The 20853-nt window shown below is 57.6% G+C and overlaps 1 protein-coding gene across 17 annotated transcripts; it reads right to left on the reverse strand.

Moving 5' to 3' along the window:
• Positions 1 to 1465: 1465 nt before the first annotated feature.
• Positions 1466 to 20850, reverse strand: LOC107202037 (spectrin beta chain, non-erythrocytic 2-like). 17 transcript variants are annotated; one of them, XM_015622257.1, is made up of 33 exons: positions 20349 to 20850; positions 17177 to 17284; positions 15658 to 15813; positions 14889 to 15020; positions 14578 to 14769; positions 14416 to 14496; positions 14181 to 14299; positions 13872 to 13986; positions 13520 to 13603; positions 13092 to 13207; positions 12770 to 12914; positions 12449 to 12555; positions 12249 to 12330; positions 11952 to 12080; positions 11745 to 11876; positions 11229 to 11485; positions 10988 to 11111; positions 10629 to 10823; positions 10180 to 10335; positions 9493 to 9713; positions 9000 to 9177; positions 8540 to 8686; positions 7916 to 8311; positions 7471 to 7590; positions 4874 to 6373; positions 4396 to 4476; positions 4092 to 4178; positions 3874 to 3965; positions 3584 to 3669; positions 2940 to 3006; positions 2653 to 2816; positions 2235 to 2369; positions 1466 to 2024 (listed from the first exon to the last, which is right to left on the reverse strand). In XM_015622257.1, exons 1-33 carry the CDS (start codon positions 20775 to 20777, stop codon positions 1789 to 1791), a joined length of 6369 nt encoding a protein of 2122 aa, XP_015477743.1. In that variant the 5' UTR covers positions 20778 to 20850; the 3' UTR covers positions 1466 to 1788. The 17 variants fall into 17 exon arrangements, with proteins under 17 accessions (XP_015477743.1, XP_015477746.1, XP_015477745.1 ...); XM_015622260.1 differs by having other exon boundaries at positions 11952 to 12077; positions 12249 to 12324; positions 13520 to 13606; XM_015622259.1 differs by having other exon boundaries at positions 12249 to 12324; positions 13520 to 13606.
• Between the last annotated feature and the right edge of the window lie 3 nt (positions 20851 to 20853).

The raw sequence follows: 20853 nt of genomic DNA on the forward strand, positions 1-20853 counted from the left end.
GAAGGAATTGGCTTCTGCCATAGGAGCTACAGGCGGGATGTTGCAGCGGGGCCAAGTGCCAGTACAGGGGAGGAGAGAGGGGAGGCTGTGGGTAGGCAGCTGCCTCGAGGGGACAGTGAAGCCTATACAAGGGGGATACTGAAAGCAGGTGCCAGCATCATCCCTGGGATGGTGTTATCTCTCTAGTGGCACATGTCACCCTGTGCTCCTGTGCTGGACTTGGGCCATGGTGGGACTCTTGTTGAGCTCCCACCCTACCATGGGTCAGCATTGAGCCCTAGGGCCAGCAGCGAGGACCTTAGTAAAGCACCCTGCCCCTACTGTCCCTCTGCCGGGCCCCACAGCTGCTCAGGAATGAACTGGCACCAGCTCACCAGCTGCTCTCCTGGTATGTGCAGCCAGAGCTGGAATGCTGCGCCTTGGCCTCTTCACTGGCCTGGACAGGCCTGGCCGCTGCCCAGGGCATCTCCCCTCCCAGTCCTACCATCCTGCTCGTCTTTTCCCATTAAGGAAGTGCAGGCAGCTGAGCTTTGGTGCTGGAGGAAAACAGGTGACAGCCAAGAGTGATGAAGCCAAGTGGAGGGTGGTAAGACACAGGGAAAGCTCAGAAAGCACACCCCACCCACACAGCAGCACCTTGCACTGGCATTCCCTCCACCCCTTGCTGGGAATGTGGAGAAAGTCCCTCTGCTGGTGACCCTCATGTGCCCACCTCCACCTCCCTGGTTGTCTCCAGCCCCAGAACACTGCAGGAGGGAGATGGGGTGGTGGGAGCATTTCTGCTCTCCCAGCCCTTACTACAGAGCTGGGCTGCAGCCAGCACTTCTATTTTAAGCCTCACAATGTGTTTGAGGAGGCGAGTGGTGTGCACAGCTGAGCCTCACAGCCCGACAAGGAGAGGCCCTTCTACCCCTTCCCCTTCTCCCTCTGCTACTGGTACAGGCTCAGGACAAGGTGGTCCAGCTGCCTTTTCCCCTTGCCAGTACAGGCAGCAATTGGGGCAGTTGAAACTGGCATGGTCTGGTGAAGTTACTGCAAAAATATCTGGGCTGCAGGAATGGGGGTCTTGCCATACACCCCCGCCCCCATCTGTGTCATGCAGCACTCACCTGCTGTGACCTAGGCTGGCAGCAACCATGTGAAAGAGCAAGGCTGGGCAGAGCTATGCATGCAGGACTATTCACTCTGTAGGTAGTGACTTCCCTGCTAAGCTCCCAGGGCAGGGAAAAGGGGCCCAGGATAGCCTGTGGGATTAGGCAGGCTGAGTGCAGGCAGAGAGGAAGCGCAGGACAAAGCATCCTTGAAAAGGCACCAAATGGCTCAGGCTTCCCCCCAAGCAGGACTGAACCTCACTGCAGGGCCCTCCTCATCTGAAGCTCCCCTTACTCCTCAGCCAGGACCACCTAGCAAAGAGCTCCTTTCCGCCTGTGCCAACAGGTGCTGCAGGATAAAAAAGCTCCCACACTAAGTGTCTATTCATGTTTTAATAAAAACCATCATCCACCACGCTCTGTTTGTGCTGTGTGTCATTAGGATGCCTGGGGAGCCAGCAGCACCCAGGGATAGCACTGGGCAGGGGGGATATGCTCAGCACCAGGCTGAGGCTGGGGACTGCAGTGGCTGGAGCACAGGGCAGCCCCGGGGCTGGCTGAAGCAGAGCCAGGCACATCCTCTTGCCCCTGGGGAGGCAGTGAGCCATGAACTGGTGCTGTGAGTAGAGACCATGCCAGAATGGCCAAAGAGGAGGATAAGAGGCTGGTTAGGGCATTTTATCCCTTTGGCTGGGGTTCACTCTTTCTTCCCAAAGAACTTCTTGAAGACAGATTTGTTCCTGGTGCGAGGGGGGCTGGTGGTCTTCTCCCTTCGTGTGTCCCAAAGGCTCCCTGTTTGGGCCACAAAGGAGTGACAGCGTGCTCGGGGCACAGCTGACACCTGCTCCCCTATGTACAGTGTGACAGAATAACTGCTCCCGGCCTCTGCTGGCTCCTTGTGCACCGTCAGTGGGGTGATCTTCTGGTAGGTGGCTGCAAGAAGGAGCAGTCAGTGCAAGGGGATGGGTGCCAGCAGGTCCTGGCAGCCCTCTAGAACCCTCCCCAAATGGGGGCTGCAGCCAAGGGCAAAGGTATGTAGGACCAGGTGCATGCTAAAGCAGCATCCCATCTGTCCTCAGCTGTGTGTGGGAACAGAGGCAGTGGTGCCACCTCCTGGCGGTGACAGCAAAATCAGGACTATACCTGAGGTGAAGGAGTAGGACCTCCTCTTGCTGGCCACCAGCCCACAGTTGTCTTCTGGGCGGATGTTGTCCCACAGCCCGGGGGACACCCTGGATGACCACTGCTGCTCCTTGTGCCCAATCCCCTGAGCATTCTCTGAAGCAAAATGGAGACATGTCACAAGACAAGACTGTCACAGGACACCCCTGTGTCAGCCCCAAAGAGAAGAGGGAAATATATGACTATCTCAGTATCCTAGGAAGTGAAGTAAATGGTCTTTTCCCCAAGTCCCAACACCTGGGACTCCTAGCCTGGATACCACAAAGTTCAAGGCTGACAGAGAGCCATCAGTCTCCCACAGCTGTCTCACATGTACCTCTCTCTGGGCTGGGGAGAGAAGCTGGGGGACAGTGGCAACCCAGCCAGACAGGAAAGTCACCTGCTGCTGCCACAGTCCCATCAACTGGGCCATCCTGGCTGCCCAGAGGCCGCTGCAGTACTGTGCTTGCACAGGGTAATACCACAGTCTCCTGGCTCTTGGTGGTCATGACCTGATGATGTCCCTGGAGGTGGGAGATCCCAGGGCTGGAGACCTTGCTGAAACTGAAAATAGCAGAGATTTAGCAAACCAAACTGGCCCACCAATGTCCTGCTGGAGCAGGACTCACTGGCAAATGTGGGAGAGAGACATAACAGGGTTCAGCTGGCCCGCTCCTGGCTACTTACCTGCCAGTACCACCGATGCCCTCGACACGCTGTGCTGCTGCCTGGAAGTAATCCACTTTGGGGAAACCTGGGGGCACAGCAAACATCCTGCTGGATGCTGGATGCTGGCAGAGCACAGGACTGTGACATGACTACACAGGACTTATCCCTGTTCCAAGTGCCCATGCTGTATGGCTGGCTCCTCTAACCTCTAGTGCCTGCTCTTGGTCCTGACAACCAGCCTAAGATTTCATAGCAGGGCTTGAACCCCTCAGGTATGGGTACAGCAACAGGAAAACCTCAGTATTACAGGTCTCCTTGCCTCAAGGGCAAGCAAGTTATTTCCAGGCCCAGAGGATATGGAGGAATACCAAGGCACAATTATAATTTTCCTGACACAGGCTTTTTGCTGCCGAGGCACCTCTGACGTCAGTTGTGCTATTCCTGATTTATAGCTGTGTATGTGGTGTGAAAACAAAGCCTCCAAATCCTGCCTGGCAGAGAACTGTTGTTCCCAAGGCAGGCTAGGAGGATGCATAAATCAGAGTAAAATGTTGTGCTGCTTCTCTTCTGACCCCCCATGTATCAAAGGGCTCAGCAGAGGCTGAGCAAATATGGTAACTACATAGAGCTGGGGCCCTGCTCTGCCTGCAAGGACTGCTCACCTGAGTTTTGCTGCAGCTTTGAGACCCATTCATTCATGAGGGGCTGGGTGGGGGCCCTCAGGAGGTATTCAGAGCCATCCTGCAGCCTGAAGGGAGAGGGGGAGAACAGTGATGTAGGGTGCAGATATGACAACCCCCACCAGACCAGAAAAGAAGAGAAGCAGGTAAGAAAGAAAGGAAATCCTCATCTAAGCATTGAGGTGGTCCTGCCTGGTGGTGTTGGTATGTGTCTGCCCCAGCAGGCACACACTGGGGAGGGCTGTGGTTACTGCCCTGGACTGGGGACTCACTGAAGTCTGAAGCAGTTGGTCTTCTTGGTGTACTCAGCATCTGGAGTGCAGACTGCCCCAGTCAGGTTCAAGGGAAGGGCCACCACAGAGCTCTGCAGCACAAAGGAAAGCAAGAGCAACAGTGGGGTTGGATGGCTCTGTCTTCCCTGGCTGTGGGGCCAGAGCCATCACCCTTCTGCCAGCCCTCTCCCATGTCACCCCAATCTCCCTCACCGCACCTTGAGGCTGTCTCTGCGGTCCTCATAGAAACACAGTGTCTGCCTCATCAACATGGCATGGAAGAGGCCCCAGGCCCGGCAGCTGGCCTGTGGGACACAAGCAGGGGACAGCTGTGATACCAACAGCTTTGGAAGAAAACAGATGGTCTCATGCCACTCAAAATGAAGCCCAGCCCCTCTGAGGCTCTTCCAGAATGGCCAGCAGCACTGCCATGGTGGTTCCAGGAACATCCCTGGCTTCCCTCCATCCCCTGCTGTGTCCCAGCACCCCTGTCCCAAAGGAGCCCCACAGCCATGTCTGTACCTTTCTCCCTCCTGTTTGCAATATGTGCTTCCTTTCCAGCGTCCCCTCCATCATCTGAAACTCCATTTTACCAGGAAGGACCTGCAAAGGCACGGAGGGTGAGCAAAAACTTCTCTGGGGCTGGTGGTGCCAGCTTAGCATCCATGCACATGAGGTCTATATGACCTGTCCCTGGTGAGCAATGCCAAAGTGGGAGTGGGATGATGATGAGGAACAACTTTCTCACCTGGGCAGGGGCTGGGGCTGTGTGTCAACTTTAGGGGTGAAGTGCCACCTTGCTGAGGCTATGGATTGGTGGGGGGGTGTCTGCTGCAAGGACCCCAAATACCACACCTGGCCCTTCTCCACCAGCTGAAGGGGCCACTGGATTCAGGAAGTCCCCAAATATTTGCTAGAGTGGGTAACCCAGCTGCTGCCTTGGGTGTTCCCTAGCCCCTTATCTGACCCTGAGGGAGAGGCCCTGGCCTGTGGATCTCACCTTGCTGCTCTCTCTCTCCTCTTGCCCGTGCCGCCGCTGACCCCAGGTGCTGAAGTTATCCAAATGGGCTGCAGACACCAGTTCCTCCACGTGGGGGGAATCCCTGTTGGGACTGCCACTGCCACTGTGCACCACCCCGGGGCTCTTCTCTCCTGATGGGCTGTGGAGCAGCTGGGCAACGGTGGGGAGGGTGAATCTGGCCACTAGCACATTGTTGGCTGATGAGAGGATAAAGGGCCCGCCAGCAGTAGTGCTCGGGCTGGGCAAACTGCCTTCCCTGCTGCCTGTCCGATGGCTGGCACAGCTGCCTCTAGGTGGGCTCTGTGCCCGTCGCTCATGTGCACCATCCCAGATGGCCTGCAGCTCCTCCTCCTCTTCCTCAAACTGCCTGTGGGCAGGGTGGCAAACTTCCTTAGTGCCCAGTGCAGGGCTCTGGGGCTGTGGAGACCCCAGTGCCCACTCAAAGATAGAGAGCTGGGTGGGGGCAGCAGGGGAAGCTGGGGACCTTCTGGGCTGGCTGTTGCTGGCTGGCTGGTGTTTGCAGGCAGGGCTGGGGATGGCTCCAGTCCTGCCTGGGATGCTGGCAGGAGATGATCCAAGCTCTAGCCAAGTGGCTCTGTGAAGCCTGGCCCTGCCAGTGGCAGTGGGGCTGTTGTCCTGGCCAAAGTGGGTGGTCAGCTCATCCCCCATACTGACAAAGGATGGCTGGCTCGGCCCCAAGTCCAGAAGGTCTTTACTGGTGCTGCTGGGGTGCTGCAGGTTCCCGTGCTCCTTCTCAGCACAGTGTGCCCTTTGCTGGCTGTAGCTGGGGTTGAAGCTCACCTCCTCGAACAACGTTCCTCCCTCACGCTTGGGGGACATCCCCAGCCTCTTGCTGGGCCCCTGGGGACTGTGCCCATCTTCCTGCCATCCAACTCCGTATGTGCCTATGGGTTTCCAAGGCCTCACCCCTTGATCCTGCCTCTGCTCCTGCCTCTCTGCCTCCTGCTGCTGTGCTGCAGCCCCTTGGTGGCACCCCAGGACCACTGCATCCCGTGGCAGCTCCAGGCTGAGCACGGAGCCCAGGGAAACACGAGGGCATGTGATTTTTGGGTTAGGGAGGCAAGGGTTCTGAGGGGCTGCCTCACACTCAGCATCAATGTCCTGCACCAGTGGGTTCCTGACGTAGAGGAGCAGCTCCCCAAGCTGAGGTCCAGCAGCAGCTGTCCCTGGCCTCCCCTTTCTCCAACCACACTTCTGAGGCCACGTGTTGTTGGGGCCATGGCATTCCTCAGGTGTGGGCTGCAGGGAGCTGTCGCCCATGATGCCCTGGAGAGTCAGCAGCCGGGCCTGCTCTACTCTGGCCTGCTCCCGCCGCTGCAAGCTGTTGAAGAGACAGCCAGCCCCGGCCTTAGGCAGGGTGTGGGACACAACCGGCATCCCACTGCTGGATGCTGGAGGGCGGCGGACAACAACAGGTGTCCACTTTGTGGCACAGGTTTTCCTGGCCTCCACCTGCACCTGAGGAAACAGAGAAGGAGAGAGGTGTCATCCCCATCGCTGGAGCTTCCATCATCCTGTGACAACTACCCCCTTTCCATGCTGCATCTGGGAAAGCAGGGAGCTGCAAGGGCTGGCAGACAAAAATGCTTGCCAGCAGCACATGCAGTGCTGGGAGTGACAGAGCTTCACCTCAGTCCCCTGAGGGCTGCTCCCACACTGGTGCAGGCAGGGTAGAGACAGACAAGGGAATCTGCCCATGATGGAGTCTCCCAGGTGTGGTACAGCTGGGGCTGACTCTGCCATACAGCTTTTCCCTGGCATTGCTGACCTCCAAGCCATCACTTTTGGGTGGCTACTGAGTCACTGTTGTCCCTGCCTGCCAGCCCTGTATGCTCCAGGCCGTAAAGCAATGAATGCAAGGGTAGGGACTGAGTGCAGACCCTTCCCCTCCTGTTCCTTGCAGACCCTCTCCCGGGTTTCCACAGCTGCAAGAGTCTGCAGGAGCTGGAGCAGTGTCCCCCTGTATCCATTAGGCTGGATGGTGCCCATGACCAAAACCCTCTTGGCAGCCCAGCAGCCCCTCACCCTGCCTCACTGCCCTCCTGCACTCTCCCTTGGGCTACTGAGTCTGGCTGTCCTTGGGGCTCCTCACACACAGACCTTTTTGCACAGGCTTTGGAGCAATGAACAGATCTGAGCCCCAACAAATTCCCAGACTCCCAACCCCAGGGTTACAAGCCAAGCAGTCTGCAGTGAGACCCCCATCCCTGCAAAATGTGCACCTCAAACAGCCCCAACCACCCTTGTCCCCCTTCAGCTGGCTACACAAGTAACTGCTGCTGCCCCCCAGCAATAGACTCTTCGCTAACCATACCTCCTCTCATGGTCACTGAAACTACTTGAATGGGGAGCCAAACTGCAGCAAGCCCTGTCTGAGCCCCCTCCTCACATATCCCAGAACCCACACTCTGGACCCCACAGCACCAGAAGGGTTTTTCCTCTCTCAATGGGCCACTGCCAAGAGGGCACAATGGCATGGCAAGGATGGTTGGTGGCAGGCAGGTTCATGCCATGCAGCCACTATGCCCAGCATGCAGCCTTCCCCAGGACATTACCTCTTCCACCAGCTGGCGAGGTGGCTTTCTTTTTCGCTTTAAGCTACCCCAAGTGTTTCCTAAAAGCCCCTGGCAACGCTTCCAAAAGGTTTTACAGCCTGAGTGTTTAGTGGTGAGGAGCTGAGCAAGGGGAGAGAAAGAGACACACAGAGAGGACAGAGTGGGCAAGGAGCTGCAGCAGGAGAGCACAGGCAAAGTGGGCGGCGCAAGCCAGCCTTAGTCCTAAGGCATCACATGGCATCAGCATGGCCAAAGGCCCCTCTCCTGAGATTGACACAGTCCCAGCGGCCCACTTAGAAACGGCCTAGAGGGGTCTCAGCTCAGGGGTTACCCTGCAGCCCTTGCAGCCTCCCAGTCTGCATGGGGCACAGCTCCAGAGAGATGCCCTGGCTGTGTGGCTGCTCACCCATGGTTCTGCCAAAGCCGCCCACAATCCGCCCCATACCGTTGGCAGTGCCTCCTCCCCTGGCCGCTCACAGCTAGCCAGCGGCTGTGCCTTCTTCTCGCCCTTCTTGCCAATGCTGAGGATGAGGTTGACTGTCCCCCCGAGACCACAGGGGACCCGTGGTGGCAGCAGCAGCATGGAGGTCTCAGCAGGATCCCAGGTGGCAGCCTCCTTGGGGGGTTCCACATCATGGGGTGTTTCACTGCTGGACTCCCCAGGGCTCTGCTCCACTCCTGATGGGGCATCTGAGAGGAGTGATGAGGGTGGGGAGATGGCTGTTTTCTCTGGAAACTTTGGCTCTAATCTTTGCACAGGCTTGAGGAGGGAGCAGAGCATGAACTTCCCTGGGCTGTGGATGCTTTCCAGGTGGGGTGAAGCATGTGAGGCATGCTGCTCCTGGGGAGCAAGGCAAGAGAGGGAACATGAAGGAAGGGCTGCTGGAGCCAGGCATTTTCTTGGGACAGCCTTCCCTTTGCCCTGCTTGAACCCCAGAGAGACTCCCAGAGGTATGGGCACACATCCCTCCCCTACTTCTGCACCACCCATTCCATCCAGCGCCTCTGCTACCCTCAGCCTTAAGGCTGATCACACTCCCTGACCATCTCAGCATGGCTGAGTACTCACTTGACCAGTGGGGGATGTGCTTGAGAGGCTCTCCAGGTCCCTCCTGTCCTCCTGTCTGCTCCCCAGATCCTGCTGATGCCTCTGTGCTCGCCAGCGCACCAGCACCCAGCCCAGCATGCTCTGCAGCTCTTCCAAGCGCTCCTTTATCTGAGAGGAGGAGAGATGCTGGGCATCTTGTAAGGACTCCTGGCCCAGGGACACTGGGCCTAGGATATCTCACAACAGAGCAGTTGGGAGGTTTTTGGGAGTGAGATACAGTGACAGTCACATCAGCTCAGATCTTAGGATCCAGTGGATTAAACTTCCTCCTGCCCTGAGCAGTCCCAGGGTTGTGTATCTGTCCCCATCCCACTTACTGGGGCTCTGCACCCGCACCTTGCTCTTTCTTTCATGGTCTGTCCCCAGAGGACTTCAGGGAGTGCTGAGAATTTCCCCCCAACCCTGTTTCCCCTGTCCTTACTGTTGCACTCAGGTAGTGCTCCTCAGACACCAGCTGCTGCCCTGCTGCTGCTAGTGCCTCAAACTCCTTGAGTTTCTCTTCAATTCTCCTCTCCAGTTCCTCACATGGAGTCTCTGGGAGACTGGCGCTGCTTGGGCTTTCAGAGAAGATCTGAGCCCGTGTGTCCTCTGTCCAGGAGCTGTGAGCATGTGAAAGACAGGCTGAGGAACGACCCAACCCTTTCTTCAGCCCTGCAGGCCCCAGGGAAGTCATTCCCATGCTCAGGGATAGCTGGAAGCACCTCAGTGGGGTTGTGGCAAGGCTGTTGTGGCAGGACAAGATGTTGCAGGGCTGCCTCACAGCAGACAGCTGTGGTGCAACCCTGCATTCCAGGCTCACCATGGTCATGCCTAGCTGCAGCTTCAGCACTGCCCACATACCTGCCAATGCCATGTTCTCACCAGTTCCCCCTCAACCACCACAGAAGCAACCCCATAAGCTCACTACCACTTACATCATGGCTAGATAATCCTTGAAGAAGTGCCGGAGCTGGCTGGCCTGCTGCACGCGGAGCCGAGTCTCCTGCAGCAGCTCTTGCAGCCCTGCCCAGGCCCACAGAGTCTCCTGCAGCTCCTGGCTGATGGGGCACTGCTGAGCAGGGCTCAGCTCTTGCAAGTGGGCAGCTGCCCTCTCCAGCTCCTCCAGGTGCCCTTGCAGGGTCTGTGACACTGCATGCTAAAGATCACAAGGCAGGAAATGTTCAAGATGCATCCAACCCCTCTGAACCCAGACTGGACTCCCCTATATTCTGGGATGCAGAAGCAGAGGAGAGGATGCTGGTACATGGGCTGCAAAGAGTGGGCAGAGATAACCTCTGTGGGGACGACAGGAAGAGCACAGAACTGCCTGGCCTCCCTGCCCTGTGTGCATGAGTTGCTTCCCTGCCAGTGGGAAGATGAGTGAGGTGCTGGCAGGTGGGTGCTGGCACAAGGGAGCTGACGCAGGCTCTGTCCCCTTGCCTGGCCCATGCTATCAGAGGGGAGCAGAGCAGGCAGGTCTCAGCTCCACTGGAAAATTCCAGCCTGCCCTGCCACAGTGTGCCAAGGCTAACAACACCTGGGCCCCTGGAGGGGGGGCAGTGCCTCACTGGGACAGCCCCAGCCAGCCAGATCACCTCCCTGGCAGTGCTCCTCTGACTCACCTCCATCTCCTGCTGGCAGCTTAGCAAGCCCTGCAGCTCTTGCAGGTCCTTCTCACTCTTCACTGTGGTGAAGCCATTCTCTGCTAGGGCAATGTCTTGAGATAGTGCCTCGGCTCTGCACTGAAGTGCCTTCAGCTGTGGGGATACCTTTGCCACCTGGATGGACAGGAGGGGACACAGAGGAAGATTAACCCTGGGGTGGAGGCTCCTGTGCTACCACCTGCCACACAGCCTCAGCCCACCCCAGCCATGCAGCTGCAAAAGGGCAGGTGCCAGCCATGGGAGAGACAAGGATATCAGCCTCGCACAGAGTGGTGCCCATGAATCCAAATGCCCTCGTGTCCCACTGAGGACAGCTGAAGTGCATGCCCTGTCCCAATTAGCTAGCATATCCAGCTGCAGATGAGCCACTCAGTTGCATCCTCAGGCCCCCTGCCTCCATTCCCTACCAGACGCTCCAGGTTCTCTGTCTCCGCTGCCACCTCCATGACCCGCTCCCGCTCTTTTGCCACGTTATTCAGCATCTCCACTGCCTCCTGCAGCTCTCCCAAGGGGCGACTCATGTCTTCGCTGTTTGGAGATGTCTCAGCCTGGGCTGAGAGCAGGGGAAAACACCCCTTCGAACTGCAGTGCCCACTTCCTGGCTGAAGCCAGCAGAAACACCAGACATGAGAGATGGGGAGTGACACCTCAGGCAGCTGGGCTGGAAGGGAGCACCCCATAGGGTCCCCTTTCCAACCACAGATCAGCCCTTGGTCTAGTCCCAGGTGCTGTATGATCCCAGGGGATGCCTGGTCACACTGCTTACCACTGCAGATCCCTGCTGGCTCTGTGCCTCCTCCTCTTGCAGGTCCTGCAGGAACTCAGACAGCACAAGGGAGTCCTGCAGATCTGCTGCCCGGTGCCGCAGGGTTGCCTGCACCTGTGCCAATCTGTGGGGAGAGGTGCTCATCAGAGGTGTTGGCAGCTTCTGCACCTCCTCAGGGACAGCATCCTCCTCCCCACGCAACCTGGGGACAAGAGAAGAGGCACCTTCCTCCAGGACTCACTTCTCCTCCACCATCTTCACTTTCCTCTGCATCTTCCTTGCTCCCTCATGCTCAGAGGGTGACTCGCCTGCTGCTTCTTCCCGCAGTGCCTGCAGTTTGAGGCCACACAGCAGGAGCTGCTTCTCCAGCTGGCTCATTTCTTCCAGCTCCTGGCGCAGCTCCGCTGGGCTTCTCATGGTGGCTGGTTCCACGAGTGACCCAGCCATGGCTTGCAGCCACTGCTCAGCCTGGTCCAGCTCCCCCACCAGCCTCAGTGCCTTCAAGGAGAGCAGGGAAACTATCAGCCTGGCTCTGAGCCACTCAGAGGAGGCAGGAGCCATGCTGGCATCCCACTAGGGGTATGTGGGGCGGAGACAGCACGGTGAGAGAAGTGTGCCATCTGCAAAGCCAACCAGAGATATGGGTGCCAGTGTTGCAGCTCCAGGCCCCACAGGTGCCAGCCTCACTTGGTGATCCCCAGAAAGCTGCTACAATTGGAGTACACCCTGTGCCCACCCTAGCCCTGACTCCACGTGCCTTATCGATTTCTTGCAGCACTACACCATTCTCCTGGTGCTTCTTCTGCAGGTCCTCCCACAATTCCCCCAGCTCCTGCAGCATGGCCTCCACCTGAGGGCTCCTGGGAGGCCTCCCTCCTGCTGGCCCCTCCTGGGAGGCAGAGAGGGCAGTTAGGATGGGCTCCACCTGGTGTCCTCCTGCCACCTCACATCCAAGCAGGCTCACCATGAGCATAGCCCTGGCACTGGAGCTGGGGGCCAGGGGCTCCTGCTGCATCCGTGCTGCCTCCAGGCTCACCACTGGACATGGGGGCACTCCCACACATACACTCTCCTTGTATGGGGACAGAGTCTGCTGAGGAGCAGGAGACATGCTGAGTTAGACACACACCAGAGCAGATGTGTGTGCACAAACATGCAAGCCCACAAAGCAGCAGGAGGGGATCAGGGAAGTGAGTCTTTCCCCAACAACCACTCCTCTTGGATGGGCAAGGAGAAAAGGGGACTCTTGGGGAGACATTACCACATTCACCACCTGGCAGACATCCTGCACTTGGGTTTCCAGCTGCCACATGCCCCAATCAGCCTCTGCCTCTCTCCTCCTCCAGCAGAGAGAAGAGAGGGACAGTCAGGACTACAAGGTTCCCCCTTGCACAGGGGAACCCCATCCCTGTCCCCTCTGACTCTGTCCTGCTGCCACAGCCACCTCCCCAAAGCTGGTACCTATTGTTGTCCCCTCCGTGAGGGGGCTGTCCCACTGCTGGGGAGCCAGGGTTGCTCTCCTCTCCTTTCTTGTACTCTGCTATCTTCTCCAGCACATCTTTTGGTACCTGTGGCACAAAGGTTCCCATTCCTCCTTGGCCAGCACAAAGCATACACCTGCTTTGCCCAGGGCCTGGCACTTATCACCTCCCCTAACTGGTGGGACCAAATCCAGAAGTGTTCATCTTGGATTCTGCTCAACACCTGAACCCTTTTCCCATAGGTTCCCTTGTCTTCTTGAAGCAGAGAAGCTGAAGACACCTGGAGGAAGACAGTGCTTACCGTGCTACTGAGTCCTCTTGTCCATTTGGCTGCTGCTTCCTTACCCACAGCCCCACGATTGACATCATCTCCTCGAGGCTCAACATTTGGAGCTGCAGCTTTGCCCCCTGGGGAACTGCTTGCCTGTGCTGGAACCTTCCCTGTCCTGGGAAAGGAAGGCAAGGAAAGCCCAGGGGAGCAGAGGGTGAAGAGAAACCTTGAGTGGAGTTGGTGCCCTAGAGACAGCCTGCTAGGGGCTAACCCAGGTCTTTCCCAAGCCTCTGGCTCCAGTGTTGGGAGGTCAGGGTTGGGACCCTGGTACTCCTGCCCAGCTATGCTCTACCTTAGTGCTTGCTGGAGCTGTACCCAGCTCTCCTTTACATCTCGGTGCTTTGAGGTGACTTGGGCTGCCAGGCTGGGCTGCAAGTTTAGGAGCTGGGACACTGTCACATCCAGCATCTGGAGAAGAGAGAGCAGCTGAGAAGTGATGGAGACAGGGTTCATGAGGGATGAACCACCATGGCCATGAGGAGGGTGTGTGATGATAAGCAGCCATCTAGGGGCAGAAGAGGCATTGAGTGCCTATCAAATCCTTGGCTGCCCTCAGGGAAATTCCCCCATCCATCACACAGGTTCAGCCACCCACACACCTGTGGGGTGCCCACAGAGCCCACAGCACTGCTCGTGGCAGAGCTGACCTGGGAAGGCTCACGAACCCCCTCTGTCAGGATGCTCCCCAGGGCTCAGAGGACGAGGCAGTCTTGCACTCACCATCACCTGGCTGGCTATGTCCCTGACATCCCGATCCTGACATGGCTCGCCCTCCCCTGGCTTCCCTGTACTGCAGATGCTGCTCTGCTGTAAGAAGAGGCCACAGTCAGCAGTGGGAGGAGGACAGGACTTTCTGCTCCCAGCTCCAGCAGAAAGAAACAGTGCAAAGCTGCACTTGCCAACCTGGCTCTCTTTCTCCATCCCCTGGTTCTCTCCCCAAACCCCAGGCTGAGAGTGCTGGGACCATAGGAGCCTCCGCACAGGGGACAAGAGCGAAGTGCTGCCCACTGTTTCATTCAGGCCATGCAACAGCCCTGCATACCAGGGTGAACCTGGCTTCAGTGCCAGATACCTTTGCATGGATAGCCCCGAGCAGGATATCTGCTTGCTGGAGGAAGGAGGCCACCTCCAAGGCCAGTTGCAGAGCCTCGTGGTGCTCCTTCAGGGTCCCCTGCAGCCGCAGCCACCTGAGCAGGTGGAAGGGTAAAGGTGAATGGCAGTCTGTGCCTGTCTGGAGAGCTGCACAGAGCTCTCCAGCTCTGTCTGGAGCTTTCCAGACAGGCACAGAGCTAGGCCAGGAAGTCTGGGGGGTCCTGCTTCCCAGTCAATCAGCTCCTGATGCCTGGCTCAGCCCAGCTCAGCCCGTGTGTCCTCCACTCACATTTTGTTGAGGTGCTTGCGCCGGGCTGAGATGTTTCTGCTCTCACTTTTGCTTTGTTTCTCCAGCTTCTGGGCCAGGCTGTTCAGCTCCTTATGCAGACTCTGGAACTGCTGCTCCTCCTGGCTCAAGCAGAGAGGAAAGACATCAGCATCCCTCCTCAGAGACCTGTGCCAAGCCCCAGCCTCAAGGTACTTGGGGTCCCTGACAGGCCGGGAGCTCCCTGGCAGCCTCTCACCTGCTTCAAGTCAAGGATGCGGCGGGTGAGCTGGATCTTGTCTGGGCTTTCCTGCAGGAGGGCTGCCAGAGAGGTCTTCTCCTGGACCAGGCAAGGGTGTGAGAACGTGGGGGGACAGCCAGGCTGTCCCCTTCCCCAAACCATACTTCCCATCCTCCAAACCTTGTGCTTGATCCATGCCTCCAGCCGCTCAGCTTTCCTGTTGAAGTCCTGCAGACTCCGCAGGGCCCCCAGGGCTTTGCTCTGGCTGGCAGCTGTCTGCTTCAGGAGCTGCCACTGGTCCTGGAGGGCCAGCAGCTGCCTCCGTACGGCCTCGGCACTGGGGCTTGCCCTCCACATCAGCTGCTCACCCATCTGTGGGGCCAAGGGACCCAGTCAGCATCAGGGCTTTCTGGGGACCCTCTGCTGCAGAGAACCCAGGAGCATCAGTGCTGTGGGTAACAGGAACCACGCCATGCCCTCCCTGGCCTCACCTGCTTGAGCTTTATCAGTGTGTTCTCAAAATCCTTCATGTCCTGCTGTAAGGTCTGAGCAACCTCCTCCCAGTCCTGGAGGTCACAGCCATCCTTCAGGTCCCACAGCTTACCTCGCACCCAGCTCTCTGCCTGCAACATACCATGTGGCTGGGGGCCTCCACCAGAGCCTCAAGGACATGGTTTTTTGGACCCAAGCCCAAACCTTTCTGAAGCTGTGACAGAGACTGGAGTGCACCCTTTCAGTTGACAACCCATTTGCTCTGGGAATCAACAGGCCAGCACAGGCACTAAGGACAGCATCTGTGGCAAGTGGGCTCACTTCTTTCCAGCATCTGTCTCAGCCCAGCAGGAGAAGCTGGGCTTGTCCAAGCAGGCCAGTCTGCACAGAACATCCCTGCACTCTCCTTGCTGCACCCTGCTCTCCAGCTCAAACACCCATGCAGCCCTCCTACCATCTCAGTTCCCATGCTGCTGGGGAGAGACAGGGTCTGGGAGGAGGAGGAGGAGGAGAACGGGGGACAGGAGGAGCATGCGCACAGGGAGAGGAAGCAGGGCCCTGGTGTGGGCTGACCCCCTCTCCCTGGGGCTGACAGCCAGAGAGAGGCAGCCAAACATGATCTCATGCCACAACCATGGCTTCACTCAGGCTAGGAGTTCAGCCCTCACTACTGCACACCCCACCCCACAGCCCACATGTAAGGCTGCCAGTGGCCCTCCATCCCGCTTCCTGTGCAGCCCCTTGGGTGAGTGCCCCAGCTGGCCTTACCTGCAGCATCTCCCGGTTGAAGTGGGCTATCAGAGGACTCAGGTCAAGGAGAGGGGCTGCTCCCACACTGCTTCGCCCACTGCATCTTGGTGCTGCAGCAGACTCCTTGCCCTTAGGACTCTCTTTCTGGGGTGATGACACAGGGGATCCTGCCAGCTAGGGGGAGCAGAGGCAGGGTGTCAGTGTGCTGCCCCAGGAAGCTCTCCTCATCACCTCCCAGGAGCATTTCAGAAACCCAAATGAAGTAGGTCAGCATGCCTTATTCTTGATTCCACTCCTTCACTGACATATTTGGGGTTATCCTTCAGGGCACTGAGGTACCACCTTCCCTCTACCAAGGCCACTCTGGTGACTTTTTGCAATGTCAGCAATGGGTTGCTGGGCTGTCCCTCAGGTAAGTCACTCCCTGGGTCATTCCAGGCTGTTGGGATGGCACCCAGCACCTGGACTGGTCCCAGCACCCACACTGGAGATGGAGTGCTTCCTGCCTCTTCAGCCTAAGGCAGCACATCCCTGGGAGGAGCATTCATGTCTGTAACATCTGTTTGGTGTCACACAGGGGGATGAGAGTGGTTGGAGGGGGCAGAGAACACAGCATCTCCCTTGGGATTTGGCCTTGTGGACAGCCGATGCTGACAAAACCCTCTGTCAGGGTTCCAGCTCTGCCAAGGGTGACAGCAAAGGTCAGCCAATGAAAGTGCTGGCCCTTCTCCAAACTCAGCCCTGGGCCCTGCTGCATGCAGCCCAGGGGACAGTACCATCACTCAGGCACCTCCCACCCCTCTGCCCAGGGATGGGGATCTGACTGCATACTAGCTGGTGGCAAACAGAAAACTGAGCATTTTCAGGAGGAACCCAAAGGTGCAGGGCTTGCTGCCTCCTGTCAGCAGGCAGAAAAATTGCTCCTGGGGACAGCCCAGGACAGCCCTTCCTCCTTGAGAGGGCAGGGTGTGAGCTGCCCCACGGGGTCCTGGCTACCCCCGAGCCCATCAGGGAGAAGCCTGAAGCCTGTGGAGCAGTGGGGCTCAGGCAACTGTTTCAGGCTCTGTAAGCACTCTGGCATGTGCTGCCCTGCTGACAGCATGGGACTCACTTTCCAATGCCTGTTCTACTTAACCACAAGAACTACAGAAATTCTCTGTTTTGTTTTTTTTTTATTATTTTGTTTCGGTTTTGGTTTTTCTGGGGGGGTTGTTTTTGTTTTTGTTATTTTTTTGGGTTGTTTTGTTTTGTTTCTAGCAACATAGATTCTCAGGCCCTCCTGCGACTCTGTGACCTTCAGTCACTTGACTCAGCCAGGGCTGGAGGAGCCCATAATCTGGTTCCCTTGGAAGCAATAAAACTTCTGGGTGCTGCCTGGGGAGCTGATTCCTTGCCCCATCATGCCCAGCTTGTTCCTGCACTCACTGAAAGAGGCAAGGTTCCCTTCACACCTGGGCACACCACCAGCTACCAGCCGCATTGCTCAGCTCCAAGCTGCCCGTCATGCCCCCTTAATGTTGAGGGCAGGGGGACATACCGCATAGAAGGGAGAACATCTGTCCATCAGAGAGCAGTGAACACTGGCCTGAACACTCCCGGGCTTCTGCTGTTTGTCCTCTGTATCCACATCCTTCCTGAGGAAGACCTAGAGGCAGGAAGGCACAGCTGTCAGCCTGGTAGTGCTTAACTGTCTGGAAGGCCAAGGGGACAGAGGAGCATTCACCCACCTCCCCCTGCCCTAAGCCAGAGGCTCTGCTGGCAGTACCCAAACGCTGCTTGGCTGTGCTCCTGCCCATTCCTCCATATGTATCTAGGCCAGGCTCCTCCCGAACAGCATCCACAGCTCCCACCATGTGTTTAGCAAGTGGCAAGAACTCCTAAGCCCGCTTTGCTCAGTGTCTTTTCCATTTTAGCTCCAAGTAACCCCAACACCCTTTTCTCTCCTTGTATTGACTCCAAAGCCAGCAGAACAGAAACCCATTTAGTGATCACCACTGGTCCCTGGTCATCTAAGGATGTTCAGAGTGAGACTCCCCTGCCCTATTCCAGGACAGTAAGGCAGAGGCATGAGGGCACAGGATGACACTAACTCCAACATCATGAACGTGAATCCTCTCAGCTGCTGATCCCTGATCTCAGCCTAGCTGGGAGACAAGTAATGGGGGCAGCTGGCTTGCAGGAAAGAGCTTCCAAAGGACAGGGGTGAGGGTGGAAGCAGGAGAGGCAGAAGGAAGGAAGTCCAGGAACTGCAGCCAGGCACAGAGTGGACGTCCAGGATGAACTCCACATTACCTTATCCTCGATGCAGCACAGCCCTAGGAGGAGAGGTGCGTGGGTTTGTTTGGATCATGCCCAAGGGCATTAAGCTTCATCCTCTACAGATGGATCTTTTCTTGGGATGTTGGCTGTAACAGGCTAATTTAGGGACCTCTTTCCACTTCCTTCCTGGGGCCACCTTGTTGTCTCTGTAACAGCCATCCAAGCAGGCACAGGGCAACAGAAACAGAGTGGTGGACAATATGTGCTGCCCTGACAATCCCTCTTCTGAGACTGCCACAAATGAGATGTCGGAGCTAGTATACTGCTGCTTGGGCTGCTCCAAACTGAGGACACTGTCCAAGGGAAACAAACCTAGGCAAATCAGAACACCCTCCCTGCACAGAACATGGCTTCCCACCATCTGTCCAGGACTGAAGAAGAGTCCTGACATGAATGGCAGCCCCCACCATAGAGCTGCTGCCACCGAAAAGGCTCAGAGCCCTACAAACAGCCCAACAGCTCTATAACCCTTTCCAAGGGCCTGAAAAACTTGGCCCTTTGCTGCAGAGAACAGACCACTGCCACATGCCACAGCATCCAATCCCAAGCAGGAAGAACAGTCAGGGTACAAGGCTGAATCACAGCCCAGCAGGCACAGTGAGAACTCATTAGGATGGTATCAGAAGGGGAAGGCACCCCCTTGCCTGACCACGGGGCTGAGAGATTTGGATGCATATTTAGGGAATGATAGGGAGCTAAATGTGAAGTGCCTGTGAGGCATAAGACCCTAGAAAGTTCTTGCAGTAATGTCTCACGCTGGCCCCCAGAGCTCAGCCGTGGGAGACAACCCAGCAGGTGACACAGGAGCTTTATTTAAAGTCCCTGTCTCACGATCCGTCAGCCACAGGAAAACAGGGCTGCCAGCACAATGATGACTTCATCCTTCCCGCAGAGCTGCTCCACTGGGACTACCCTCCCTCCTTGGTCCCTCTGGCTGGAGCTGGGTCCTTCATCCGGGAAAACAACAAACTGTCAGCAACCGAATTCTGTGAGAACGAGCTGTGCCTACCTCAGCATCCATGAGGTGCTGTGCTAAATGCTCCCCAACAGGACCCCAGGCTTCATGACATGAGCAAAGCCACACATGAAATGAGTGCAGCAACCTCAGCTGCCGCTTCTGCTAACACTTCTTTCCCCTTCTAAAAGCAAAATTAATACGGCACATATGCTTGCCGCATTCCCATAGAATAGGCACCAGTGACTTCCCACGAACAAGACGAGCAGGGCCAGACCCTCCTAGGCAGCATTGTGTTCACTCCGGAGGAGCCCCTCATTCCTACAGGACAGGAGTGAAGGGCAAATCTCAGGACTGTGGGGCACGTTTGGGAAAGCACTACCGTGCTCTGCATGGGAGATAGTGTCCCTCCTCTCCTCCAGCTGCCATCCCACATGTTTTCCCCTGCCTCTCAACTCCCTCTTTCTCTCCCAAAGCTCCATCTTGCAGCCTGCCCACCTCTTTCAGCTCCACACGCTCATGCTGGACAGGGAGGAGGGGCCGATCCTGGCAGCCTCCCGGGAGTCCCACACCACCGTGCCCAGCCCTACCTTATATGAAAGAGGGGAGCCCTCATGCCGATGTCCTTCGGGCTGCGCAGACTCCGGCCGCCCAGCGAGGCTTGCGTGCCGGAGGAAGCGGCACCTCTTGGGAGGCTGTGCCTGGCCTTTATTGGCAATGAAGATGAGAGTTTTGGCAGTGGGCTGCGCGGCTCTCCCTAGCACTGTCTTGCCGGGAAACCAGCTGTTGCAGGTGAGGGTTAAATCCCGAGGGGTTCCTGCCTGCTCTTGCCAGAAACTGTGACGTCTCCGAGATGCCTTCCGCCCCATCCCACCCACAGAGGGGGTCTCCCTGGCTCTGGCACTGTTGAATTCATACATCTGCGCCTGCTAGCGCTCAGACTTGGAGAGCAGGGTGCCGAGAGTCCTGGGTCCTGATCCTAGCCTTGTCCCAGCTTTGCCTGGCTGTGTGGCCCAACATGAGTCACTTCCCTTCTCCCTGCCTCCGTTTCCCCTCTGGTAAACGAGAGAGTAAGTTCCCAGCTTCCCGCACTCAACTGCATCATCACATGCATCTCAAAAGCCGAGATCCCCATAGCCAGGCTCTGGGGCAGAGCTTTTCCGGCTCATCCCAGCCCCGGAGAGAGCTCATCTCCGCTCACCCGCAGACTTCCTGCCCTCCAGCCTGATGAGACAGAGAAGTGCGTGGGGAGCACATAGGAGGAAAAACAACTACACCAGGAGCCCTGCAACGACTGCTACCTGGACGGCATGGGGATAAGGCAACAGGGATGGGCGCAGCCTCCCCAGGACCTATCCATCCCTTGAATGCGAGGAATGGGAAACTGCAGGAAGGACGGGGCGAGAGCAGGGCACAGGGTAGCAGGATCGCATACCTTGAACTGAGCTTTCCCTGTCCTGCTGTTGTTGTTGTTGTGGTTTCTCTCGTCGCCGGCGTGGGCAGGGTCCCCGGGTCCCCCTGCCTCTCCCGTGCCAGCGTCCCCGTACCAATTGGACAGCGTGATCTTCTTAATGGAACGGGCTAGCGAGCTGCGGTTCAGCCGGTCCTCGTCGGTGGCCCCGTCCTCACCGGGGCTGGGGTTGCGGGGCTGCCCCGCGGGGGCAGCGGAGCCGGCCCGGGCGTGGGCCAGGTAGAGGGAGATGCGCTCGTTGATGCTGCGACGGAGACCGCGGTGGCTGTCCAGCGCGGAGGCGAGGGCGATGCCGGGGCAGGCGTCTCCGGGGAAGTCCGCGGCACACTTAGGCAGCGAGAGCCTGGTGCTGATGGTGAAGGGCTGCATCTTCCTCTCCGTGCTGCCCGACATCCTCGCCCTCCCCGCTGCCCGCTGCGGGCAGCGGGGGTTCCGGCCCGGGCACCGTGGCGAGAAGCAGCAGTGTGGG

This window comes from Parus major, chromosome 3 (genome assembly GCF_001522545.3).
Source record: "Parus major isolate Abel chromosome 3, Parus_major1.1, whole genome shotgun sequence".
Classification (NCBI taxonomy): Eukaryota; Metazoa; Chordata; class Aves; order Passeriformes; family Paridae; genus Parus; species Parus major.

Coding starts and splice junctions, on each gene's coding strand:
- LOC107202037 (XM_015622254.1), bottom strand. CDS start 20,777: ATGTCGGGCAGCACGGAGAGGAAGATGCAGCCCTTCACCATCAGCACC. Junction 8,312..8,539: donor GCACATCCCCCACTGGTCAA/GTGAGTACTCAG, acceptor CTTGCTCCCCAG/GAGCAGCATGCCTCACATGC. Junction 3,007..3,583: donor AAAGCTGCAGCAAAACTCAG/GTGAGCAGTCCT, acceptor CTGTGCCCCCAG/GTTTCCCCAAAGTGGATTAC.